This window comes from Taeniopygia guttata, chromosome 1A (genome assembly GCF_048771995.1).
Source record: "Taeniopygia guttata chromosome 1A, bTaeGut7.mat, whole genome shotgun sequence".
NCBI lineage: Eukaryota > Metazoa > Chordata > Aves > Passeriformes > Estrildidae > Taeniopygia > Taeniopygia guttata.
In genome coordinates this window covers 12,081,823-12,093,973 of record NC_133025.1, presented here as the reverse complement: position 1 = coordinate 12,093,973, position 12,151 = coordinate 12,081,823, and the positions used below count along the sequence as shown (strand labels likewise).

The 12,151-nt window shown below is 40.9% G+C and overlaps 2 protein-coding genes across 6 annotated transcripts in view; one reads left to right on the top strand and one right to left on the bottom strand.

The window, feature by feature from the left end:
• CCDC146 (coiled-coil domain containing 146) overlaps nt 1-8,853 on the top strand; it is a 67,803-nt gene extending 58,950 nt beyond the window's left edge. For 2 of the 4 annotated variants that reach the window (XM_030263745.4, XM_072919374.1), the window contains 4 exons: nt 3,688-3,816; nt 5,287-5,424; nt 6,811-7,056; nt 7,942-8,853. In XM_030263745.4, the coding sequence (XP_030119605.4) occupies nt 3,688-3,816; nt 5,287-5,424; nt 6,811-7,056; nt 7,942-8,127 (699 nt within the window). In that variant the 3' untranslated portion in view covers nt 8,128-8,853. Of the gene's footprint in view, nt 1-3,687; nt 3,817-5,286; nt 5,425-6,810; nt 7,870-7,941 lie in introns of those variants that run through there. The other 2 variants (XM_041713757.2, XM_072919369.1) reach the window with 2 other exon arrangements.
• Nucleotides 8,372-12,151, bottom strand: part of GSAP (gamma-secretase activating protein) — a 44,828-nt gene continuing 41,048 nt past the window's right edge. Inside the window, exons 29-31 of one of the 2 annotated variants that reach the window (XM_030263746.4) lie at nt 10,663-10,767; nt 10,417-10,510; nt 8,372-9,853 (exon numbers count right to left, since the gene is read on the bottom strand). In XM_030263746.4, coding sequence (XP_030119606.4) covers nt 9,753-9,853; nt 10,417-10,510; nt 10,663-10,767 — 300 coding nt within the window. In that variant the 3' untranslated portion in view covers nt 8,372-9,752. The remainder of the gene's footprint in view (nt 9,854-10,416; nt 10,511-10,662; nt 10,768-12,151) is intronic. The other variant, XM_072919384.1, reaches the window with a different exon arrangement.

Here is a 12,151-nt window from a genome sequence, read left to right as displayed (position 1 = left end):
CTGAATCCTGTACCTGTGCCTCTTCTGTCCTCCCCTCTTCCTACCCTTCCTGCCTCCTTTTGTCTTCTGCTTCAACCTCTTTGAAGCAAGTGATAGTAACATGGACTAGGTATTTTCATTATTATCAATGAAAAAAAAATTAAATCAGAAATATTTACAGACTGCAAAAACTGACCCATAATCTCAGCAGCTGTAGTGCCCATTGGGAAGGGGAAAAGCCCAGATCAGGGCTGTGTGCCAGTTCAGCAAGAACAAACACTTCACCTGGGTCTCCTACATCCCACATGAGCTGCTTAATCATCAAAGTAATGTATGTTCCACTTGTATGCTTTTCATCAGAAGCTTCCTATTTCCACAAAACATTGGTGAATAGTTAGCTAAAAAAATACCATCATCTGAAGCAAAACCAGACCTCTTCTAAGCAAGTAACATAGACTAGGTAGGCTTGTTAACATCAAGGTAAAGATTTAAAATTAGAAATATTTATAGGCACTTCTTTACACAAAAAGTACCTGGTGAGACTGTAAGGTGGTTTTCCTGGCATAAAACTATGTAACTTTTAATTGGGACTGCACATCAAGGGACTGTTCCTGCTGACTGAAGTGACCCATAAAAACTAATCTACCTTCATGCATCAATGAGAAATACTTAGCATTAATCATTAATTAGTCCAACACGTAGACCTGCTGAGCTGTCATGGTGCTGTAGATGGGACTTTCATGCCTTAGAGCTCAGGCAATATACAAGGTTTGTCACTTTATTTGAGGCATTTGGCAACAACATTTGTTCAGGTTTTAATACATGAAAATCTTCAAACTATATCACCACATCATAGAATAATGGGACTAGTAGAGAGATAAAGAATTTATCTAGGCAATCTGCTCCCACAGCAGCATTGGATTGCCTGAGAGGGCTAAGCTGTGGCTTCAAGCCACCACTGAGAAACAGGTTTCCCCAAGCAAGCTATCCCAGTCTTTCCTTAACAGTGGAAAATTTTTCTTGAGCTTTAGCCTGGATCTTTCTTGCTGTGGTGTAAGAATACTGGTTTGTATTCTGTCCTCCAGGGACATGACAAATGGACCATTCTTTTCCTTTCTGCAACATTTCTTGCTACTGGAAAGATGTTAATCATGCTCCTCTCCCATCCGTTTGATAGGCTACACAACTTTGTTTCTTTCGATCAGCTCTTAGAGATTTTTCTTAGATCATTCTTTTTCTGCATTTCTTTTATTTTTGGCAATATAGTCTTTATTTGTCTTGAGGGGCAGTGCCTGGTACCTGTGGCTGACAGTGAAAGGATCCATTCAGGCATCTTGCAGGTTACCTTCCTGCCTATGCATCCAGGTATGTTGGCACCTTTCTTGACATGTGACACAGTGATTCATCTTCATGTTAATGTATGTAACAACTAGACCCTTTTTTAAAGAAAGGGCATCCAACCAGTTGATTTGATTCTTTGTTTGTACAGGCAATTTTTCCTGCCTACATGTAACTACTTACATTTTTTTATTTACTATTATCTTTTTGGTTCAGAGAAAGGTAATTTTGCATTTGAATATTTTCAAAAAAATTCTTGCAGTCTCTCTGAGCTTAACCTCATTATACTGATGAGTAATTACTGTATATTTTAATCAAGAACCCATTTATGTTGCTTGTTTATGAGAATATCATATGAAATATTGAAGCTATATAAAGATCAAAATGTATGATACCTACTATTTGTCATCCATACACCAGTGAAATTATCATAGTAGACATTGATCTGGTTTGGTATGACTCAACACACCTATGGTGGCTGTTATCCCTGTCCTTTTTATCTTCTTGATGCCTACAAAGCAAAATTAATTATGTGTTCCAGATTTATTCTTTAGAAAGAGAAGTTATCATGGTTCCAAAGCTCCATCTGCACCCTCCTCCCCATTTTTAAAAATAGATCTTGTATTTGCCCTTTTTTAGTGCTGTACATACCTCACCTACCTTCTCAGATTTCAAAAAAAGAACCCAATGTCCACTTTTTCAGACCAGTAGCTTTATCTAGACATGTGTTCCCTCCTTCAACAATTCCTCTTGATTACAGTCCAATACAGAAAAGCCTCTCTTCTACAGTCTTTTCCTATCCCCTGTATCAAACCCAATCTAAGAAAGACAGAAAGGATTTTTTTAAAGTTTAAGACTTAGAATCTCTTATGACTCAGATAGTCTTTTCCAAGGAAAACACTACAAATTAGTAAAACAATAAAGAAAGATGCCTGTAGCCGCATTACTTAAGCAGACACAGAATAGCATGGTTATTTCTAAATGCACTTTTATACTTTTGGATTGGCTTGCATCTGATAACTTCCAATTCATATTGCATTTTAAAATAAGGCTAGTATTTACATTTAACATGAAACTTTTTAATGGCTTTTGGACAGTGTTTTTTCTGCAATAGTCTTTCTCTAAATTAAGTACTCAGTCCTGCAAAATTTTCTTTGGTGAGCTGCTCCTAATCTTATTAAGATGCCACAGCCTCCAACCAGGCATTTTCCCCTGAGTTAGTGGTTGAGAAATTTGGCTCCAGATAGAAAAGATCACTGGAAGCATAGCTGCATCCTGCTGTTTGTGCTGGCCCTGCTTTTACATTCTTCCATTCTGTGTATTTTTGGGCTTGAGTTTTAGCTATTTGTCAGCAAAATGTAACTTTCAGTACCTAGCTATGTTCAGAATCATGGTTTGCTGAGGAAATTGTTCATTACACTCGTCTAAGGTTTTTACTTTAGCTGCTTTTAGACAAAGTGTACAGAAGTGAGTTGTGTGGTTCTTTTTTTACTAGGAAAATAAGTATTTGAGTGTTCTGGTAATGTTCCACGGCCACCGGAGAATATTTGTCAGTTTTCTCTTTTCTAGTTAAATATGACTTGTTAACTTCCAGTGACAAACCTCATCCTGGCAACATCTAAACATTTACTTTATTTTTTTGGTGACTGTCCATAACTTTGAGAGCCTGGGACCACTTATTTCCTTAATCAGTCATCACCTGCAGTGGATGGTTAACATTTACACTTGGGCAGTTATGTCAATGCCAACAGCTCACTGACAGACAGCCAGATGCACATCAGAGCACACAGCCCCACCACTGTCAGTCTTGCAACATGAAACATGAAAAAACAGCCCCAGTCACTCCTTCAGCGAGTATTTACGCTGAGCCTGGATGTCCCTGTCGCATATCGTGGGAAGCATTATTCCATGGGGAGGTCTCACGTGGGAAAGGTCAGGGAACACCTGTCTCTGTGAGTCCCGAGGGTACCTCAATGCTCAGTGTCACCATTGAGTCACTTCAGGACACATGCCTGGGAATGTTAGTGTAGAAAACTTGGATGTTTATAGAGATGAGAACCTCAGTACTGACCAGCAGGGAAGCAGGGCTTTCTATAGTATTCCTGAGGATAAAAAACAAAAAGTAGCCAAGAAACAGGTAGAACTCAATTTCGGTCAAACAGCTCTGTCCTGCAACTGTAGTTCTCTTTAAAATAGACTGTAGTCACACTCTAGTTCTCTTTTAAAAGAAAATTTTTATATGGCTCATAATTTTGTGTTACCCACCCTCCTTCCCAGTAAAAGGAATCCTTGTCTGTTGAAGTCTCCAGACCAAGGTCTGGGGATGAGTTTGGTGGGAATAAATAACTATTGAATCTCTTTGTTTGCTAGTATTCCCAGTGCAGGGACAAGATTAAAAAGCTGGAGGAAAACTATGGTGATGCCACAAATGAGAGCAGAAAGCAAGAAATGGGAGGGAAGGACCCATCTCCACCTGAGCTGCTAAAAAGGATTGAAAAGGTAATGTCACTTCTCATATCACAAGCTATCCTGCTGTGCTTGACCTCTGAGAAAATGCAATTAGTGTCTTTTATTTTTAAAATATCTGTAAGAAGAATCAAAATAATTATTATTGGCCATTGTGAACTCCAGCCTAGCATCTGCTTTCCTGGTCAACTGGACATGGGACATTTTGACTTCTTCCAGGACAGGCTGAGGAGGGGGAGCTCTGTGAGGTACCCCTGGCTCTGCAGCATCCTCTGCTGACTCCATTCACATTGCTGGCACTTCAGTGCAGACCCACCTCACTAGGGGAAGGCACAGAAAAGGCAGCAGAGGGAGATAAATGCAGAATAATAAATTGCTAACAAACAGGGTTGTCAGTCTTTGCTAACTAGCCATGAGCTGTTTCACCACTATCCATAGGCTGTGAGCAGGAGGCAGACCTGCCAGCCTCTTCACAAAGTCTGCATGTGTGACACAGAAGCAAACACTGCCCCTTGTTAGGGCTGGGCTCTACTGCTTTGCTTCCCTGATGAAAAGGAGCCACCAAAGAGAGCTTGGTGGAAGCAGCAGCCAGGCCAGCCCAGCAGCTGACACCTGACTGCAGCACTGCTGGTGACTGCCCCGAGAGACTTCAGAGGGAAGTATTAGGGCCAATGGAAAGCCAGTTTCAGAGCTCTGTGTGTGGAGAGGAGGAAGGTAAAGGAACAGTTTTTCCTTATATAGTTTTGTCTGTTCCAGTTATAGAAGCACAAAACTCTTCCCACTGTGTTCAGTGTTGGGAGGGGATTCACAAAGGGCACTGAAGGTGTGAGGGCAGTAGCAACAAGCTCTGAGCACACCCCAGAGTCCTTCTTTTGAAATCCAGTTTGTGAAGACAAAGCTTGAATTATCTGAGCTTTTTTTTTCACTATCCCATATTCCTTGACAGGAGGGAGCTCTGCATAGCCGAGCAGGCCACAACAGAGCCTGCTACCACCAGCCTACACATTAAGAAGGTTTTCTTGGAGTTGTGATAAGTTAAATGTCTATTTCAATCTCCATGGGATTTAAAGTCATTGTAGTTATAATTTGTTAATGGAGCCCATACTTTTTTTAGCATGAGAAGAGGGATAGTGTTTAAAGCAAGAGCTGAAACCTTCCATTATGGTGAGACTCAAGGAACCAGAAGATTAAAAAAAATATGACTAGAAAAAAGCCCCATTGCTTTCAAGAGAAGCACAGCAAGGCAGTAACAATGGTGTAACCCCTGCCACCAAGAGGGCCTGGCCAGATATGGAAGAATTGTATGACTGACAGCAACCAACTGAACCAATTTTTGCCTGATCCTTGGCAGAGAGGGTGTACATTTTGAGAAATCTGATAGTGAAGGTGTTTGTTTATGACTGTTCACCAGTGTTATTTCAGCAGCTGAAGGCAATCACAGAATGCTTTGTGCTGCACCTTCCCCTGTCCTTTCCTTATACTATGTCCTCCTTCTTGCTGCAGATAGAGGCAGAGCTGGTGCAGAAGGAGCAGAGACTGCTGAAGATAGATTTTCTCTGTGAGAACATTTCTGATCTGACAGACAGAATCCGTGCTGTGGTGGAGAACAGCAAGCAGGACATGCTGCTGCTCGCTAGGAGGGTAAGAAGGGCACTGCACACTCTGCTTGCCAGGCTGTACAAAATGAAACATATCTGGGCAAGAGGTGATTCACTTGCAAATTACAAAAGTGGCTGGAATTGTTAAGAGGCAAATCATAAGTTAGTCTTTAGAAATTACAGACAGGAATAGCAACAGTAACACAGATAAACCGAAACTATTAGGTGAATGTCCTCTCTTTTAAAAACAAAGTTGCACCATAAATGGTACCTTTCACTAAAACATAGAATTAGTTCTTTCTGAAGTAGATGCTTAGAAACTTTGTAGGATCCTCCTTTCACAAATGTACTTAACAGCCTTCCCACAACAAACAGGCTAAAAAGAAATAAGGGGAAAAAAGAAATAAAGGAAGTCCAGATAAATTCTACTCCAACATACAAAAAGATGAACTTGGTATCCAGCTCAAAGTTCTTTTGTTGTTTAGGTAGGGAGAATCACACAGGAAACGTCATTTCCAATACAGTTTATAAAATATAATTATAGCAATTTGCTTTTAACTGCAAGTAATATTGTTTGGGAAAGACCAAAAATGCTCCTAGCCTCCGTATTCCTAATGAAAAAGCTGCAAACTGAGCAGGGCTGAGTGAACGACAGAAAAAAAAAATATTGCTAAATAATTAATGTAAAACAAGGCCAGGGTAAAAATTTTTCTTAGATGTTAGGTTTGGCACACATGAAAGCTTAAAACAGTTTCTTATAATTTGTTTTGAACACACAGAGAAATATCATGGTTGTTAACTGTTTGTGAAATTATAGCCATGGGCTAATAAACTACTGTAGGAATGGCAGTGTGCCAAAAGTTGCATTCGCAAGTGCTCTGGCTGTCCCAGTTCCAATGAGTCACTTAGAGTTTTTTGGTTTTTTCAAATCATCAGCACTGAGACTCAAGGATTTCTGTCACATTCCTTTTCTGTTCGTCCCCCTTCCAAGGATAATGTCACAACCCATGGCCCCTGCATCAGCATTATCACTCAGTTATCTCATAGGAATTTAGCTTATTCCAGCTTTATTATGAAGCTAATTGTGTATAAACTCAAAAAGAATTGGGATCCCAGGCTGGTGGAGTTTTGCTGTCCAGCTGAAAAGGTCAAGAATCAAAGACAAATGTGCTTTTCTTTTCTTATACTGGAGTAAATGTGACTCCTTGAGCAGTCTTTTTTTTTTTTTTTTTTTTTTTTTTTTTTTTTTTTTTTTTCACAAAAATTTAGTAATTTTCAAGAATCGAACTACTATTTAAAACCTTGTCAAGTTGGATTTACTTTCATGTGCCTAATGCTGACCCAAGTGTCATGTCTAGTGAGAGCCTAAAGGGAAGCCTTAACTACAGTAGGGAAGCCCTAACTACAATGCAGCTGTTTTGTATTCCAGACCAACGAACTGCAGAGAAAGATAAATCACAAAACCCAGGAGATAAAGGCTCTTTTTGCAGAGTTATCCATGAAGCAAGCACTTGCCATTAAACTCCATCAGGAAATCAGAGACAAAGAACAATTTCTGATGACTTCTTCAATGATGATAAGTCAAGGCCTTCCCCCTCCTAAAGCAGAAAAGGAACAGTGGAAGACCCTACACAATGAGAAGATACAAAAAGCAGCAGCTGAAGCCAGAGCTAAAGTAAGTTTTTGTCATACATTGCAAGAGCTCTAGGAGCCCAGTGCATATGATGGTACAGAGACAACCGACAACCCACTACAGTGGGTTTGTGGACTTTCAACTCTAGTCTGGCAACACCACTTGGAGCTAGTAATTGAATCTTAAGGAGGGCATATACTAAAAACCTCATCTTTGGTTATTAAAGTAGTTTGTGTGACCATGTTGTGGCTGAAGGGCAGGGCAGCCATCAGCGGAATACTGCTTTTCACTGGATTTCAAGGTAAAGCTGCAAAAGGTGGAGTGTGGGGCACAGGAGAAGTAGGTTTAATGTCTCCCACAATGAGCATCGGATCAGAAGCAGCAAGAAATCAGACTGCTGAGCAAGACACTGAGGGTAGGCAGGACAGCATGGCAGACAGCACTTGAAACCTTACCCTGACGGACACTGCCTCTGTCCTTGAGATGGTCAGTGATCCCAGAGCAGAAAGGTCCTAGTAATAGTTTAGAATAGGAAACTTCTGTCATGAAAATTCTCCTCATGCTGTGACTCAGGTTTCCTTCCAGTGCTGTGGATAAAGGCCCTCTCTAGTAACTGTATTCAGGAACAGAATTACTCCACAGATGTTCGGTGCATAATTACAAGATCTTTTAAAAGTTCATCTAATCTGCTTTCTTGACAAATAAAAAACCATGACAGGCTCAAACTGTCTACTGTTTAAATGGACAAACTCATATCTACATGGTCAAACCTCATGCTTTACTTTTAATACCCCTTCAGCTTTCTGGCTTGCCAGGGATGAGACTAAGGGTGTTTCCTTTGTCATGGATTCTGTACACGGGCTCGGGGAAGCACTGGAGTTTTAAAGCACACAGACCCTGTGTAACCAAGTTGTGTTTCTCTGACAGCAGCCTGCAGAGGAGAAACAAGGTGCAGTGCCCAGCCAGGTCCCCACTATCCCCGAGGAGGAGGATGAGGATGAGGAGGAGGGGCTCCCGCTGGTGCCGGCCCACGTGGCTCCCCTCAGACCGAGTGAGCCCTGCCCGAGTCCGAGACATTTCAAAAAGCCTCCTGCAAAGCCATCTGAAATGTGAACAGACAGCACTCAAAACAGGAGAGACCATTACCAGCTGCTGGATCACAGAAGTCAGCAGCATTTACATTGCACTGAAGGAAGATCTGTTGGTGTTCAGCCAAATTCCATGCTGAAAATGAAGTATTTGTTCATGCCAAAAGCACAGCAAACTGGTCAGTGATCCAGAATCCTTTCTCCTTTTATTCCAAATGCAGTGCAGTATTTCCAAGTGTCAAGAAAAGTGAGTGATCCTCATGCTATACTTATTTTTCCAGGTGAAGTTTTATTGCATCTGAAGGTATGTTAAAATACATTCATTAAAAAGAAAAGGCTAGAAAATCTTCCATTATTCATATAATACAAAGTGGCCATCACTTATAGCCATACACCAACATGGCTTTCTGCAGTCTGGGACTGAAGTTTACACTTGCCAGAGAAATTCTGATTATATTAAGAAAAATACTCCTTCTCACTATGCAGTCACTAAAAAAGCTAAAGCTTCACTGATGGCAATGACAAGGGAGTGACCATAAACTTGCCAAGTCACTCCCAGGAACTGGATCTTTTTATTTCACTAGTAAGGAACAGGGAGCATCAATGGAAAACACTCAGAGGGAACATCAGAGGTTATTTTGAAAACCTCCCAGATATATAAAATATTAATGAGTTTCTCTAGTTTAATAGTCTGGAATTTTGTAGAGTTTTTAAAATCCAATAAAGGTTGCAGAATTCCTGCATGGCACAACTTGGCAATTTTCTCTGTGTAGCAAATTGCTATTACCATTTGAAATTAATGTCACAGTTCAGAACTTAAAACAAAGAGCAAACAATATTGGCTCAGTTACATACAAACAGAAGTTGAAAACAAGGAAAAATTCTAAAGCTGAAATTTGAACTGCAACAGTTGAAGTTGTAAGAAAGGATTATGTAAAACTCTGTCCAAGCCACTGTTAAGATCAATTTCTAAAGCTCTTTTCTTATCCTACATTACTTACAATATAGTATACATATCTTCAAAAAACAACAAAAAAACCCATCAAACAAACAAACAAACCTTCAACAAAATCTGTCACATGCACTTTAAGGAGATTATATTTTGTGCTAATTACAAAACTGAAAATACTGGAATGCAGCTGTAGAAGCAGAAGTACCATAAGATAACTGATACCACCACAAGGAATGACTATGTCTTTACTCGTGCCTGACATAAAAAGTCATCTGTTGTTCTTACGTGCTTTACACAATCACACCAAGAACTCCTTTTATTAATCCAAGTAAACAGTTAATAGGTCTTGTAACCCTGCAATTGGACTGCCTTTTCCAGCATTGTCTTGTTAAAAGAAGTGACATTTATACCAATTTTCACAGCATGTTTTGACACTGTTGTTCCACTTCCTTGACCACTTCAAAATGAACCCACAGATATATTTCAAACCTCGGGTTATGTCAAATGCATTTCTCTAAGATTTATCTAGAAGTCAGTAATTTCAACCTCAGTTTGTTAGATCAAATACTGTTTTAGGAGCTCATGTCAGTACTGGTGACTACCCAAAACTCCAGTTATTTGGGAAACAACATTGCATTTAAATAAATACTTTTACAGAGGCACCACAGTTTGACAGCCTTCTTCAACAGTATGGTATTTCAGGAGTATTTGAGACCCAGAAGTGTCATAGTGTGCTTGAGTGCTGTTTCCTCTACAAATCTTGCATTTACATGGTCTTGTTTTTCATATGGATGCACACCTAGAAAAACATGGTGAGGAAGTATTTACAAAATTGGACATGTTCCTGTACACTTATAGTCCTGCTGTCTATTAAACACCTTCCTCTACAATACCAAAAGATAAGGGTAATAGAAATGTGTTTTCATGCACCCAAAAATACCAACAGTTTTCAGCAATGCCCTTTGGATGCTCATCTGTGGCAAAAACTATCCTATTAGTGGGATGTAAGTAAATTATAACCCACACAGAGAGAAGCCTCTGTGGAGGCTGGACTTCCAAACTGGAGATCCAAACCCAGCTTGAAGCAGAGTGGCTGTGTTAGTGCTAGTCCATGAACTGGCCCAGGGCACATGCTCACATACTACTACATGATTTAGCTCTTTTTCCTCCCCAAATAGGATGATACCCATACATGGAGACTCTTGGCCCGTGACACTTTCCATCAGCAGAAAGACAACCAAACCTTTGTGTTCAACAACACTGGAGTTTTAATAACTCAGTATGTCAGTATAGGCAGGATATATCTGAGTGAGCATCAAAGGGTAACAATCACTGGTCTTCCAAAGCACAGAATTACACTACCTTGATTCTCTATCTCTGCCAGCATATTAGTCAGGTAGTTCAGTGGCAAGAACTCCACAGGGATGGAGAGTCTTTCAGGGATAGGTCTGCTGCACTGTGAGGGAGAACATTCTGTGTTATTTCACAAAGTTGCACAGTTGCACTAAGGTTTCAATGTTTCTTTAGTGTGTTATAGTCCAGAGAAAGCTCAGGAATCTCAACACTGTCAAAGCATAAGATTTTAAAACATAGCCTCTGTGCTCTTACCTGCCTGTTTCCCAGCTTCTCGAGCAAAAGTTTCACATATTTTCGTGCTATTAAATTTGCATTTATTGGGTGATTCCAGTACTGGCGAACCTTTTGACCAAGAGCCTAGTAAGCAAAAAACAAACCCCAAAACCTGAGAACATAGACATGGAACAGTGGAAACTTAGAAAGAGGAAAAGAGAAGAAAAGCTGACACAAAACCCAGGGGGTAATGCAGATGTGCTTTGCTTTCAGACCCCGATGACAGAGGCTAAGGGGTCATCATGTTTAGCCATGGAGCCTTCTTTTCGTAGCCCGTAACTAAGAGATCACAATGTGCTCTCAAAATGCGGGAAATCAAAACCTCGTCACTCAGTCCTCACCTCAATCTGTCCCAGTGCCACTGTCCCACTTCACATGTGTACCTAAGTACTAATTGAACCTTTATCCTTTACTGTGACTGATTTGAATCTATTCTTCCCCCAAAGAGTAAAGCAGATGCCCCATTCCTCAAACCTCCTTCAGGACAGGGCTTCTCAGGCTTATCTTAAGGAAACTTAGACAAGCAGAATACTGGGAAGGAAAGATACTGGGAACGTAAGTTTGGATCCCATTATTCAGGTAATCATCCTGGAAACTGACAACATTGACTCACATTCCCAGAGCCAAAAGAGATTCAAAACCAGGTTTTCCAGAGCTTCCAATCCCAACCAATAAGCAAAAGAATAGGAACACACTGAGAAATTAGCTCCACCTTCAGCTATTTTCCCTGTGCAGATCTTCCCTTGCCCCACCCCTTCAGCTGTACTGCAATGCAGACAGCTGTTCCTTTTAGTAAATGCTGTACAGTTTTATGGTGCTTAAATCCTTGCCTCTGATTAAACTGAAGTCATCCACTGCATGTAACCTGCTCAAAATAGTCCAAGTCACCCCAAAGTGACCTTTCTGGCAAACAGACTATTCCCAGCATTTTTTCCCAAAGCCGTAAATAGATACAATAAAGCACTGAGTCTACTGTGCATTAGAGCTAGCAGTTCCCTAAATCTCTCCCAGCTCAGCCCTTCACGTCAGAGCGTGGTTGGAATGGAGTTCCCCACGCACCAGGCCCAGGGCTGGCAACTCACGGGCCCCATGCTGACCCCAGCTCACCAGCCCTGGTCCAAAACAGAGGACAAAGAACATCCTGTGGAGTTCTCCTCCTCTACCCCTTCTCAAAACTGCTGCCAAATAAAGAAGCCTTTGTTGGAGGAAAACCCAAGCAGCACTTCTGGCCATTTGAACTATAAGTGACAGCACAGAATGAGCAAACAATGGGCAACTCATGTGGAAAAAAGCCTGTTCTGCAGCGAGGCATTCCCTGAGGGGGATCCCTGGTGTTCCTCTGCTTCCTGACATCTTGTGCTTCCCCTGCAGTCCTGTGATGTGCAATAAGAGCAAAAGGGGAGAAAGAGAAATGCATCTCCCATTCTACTGGAACAATTTATGGAGGGCCAGTAACCACCTCTTGTGG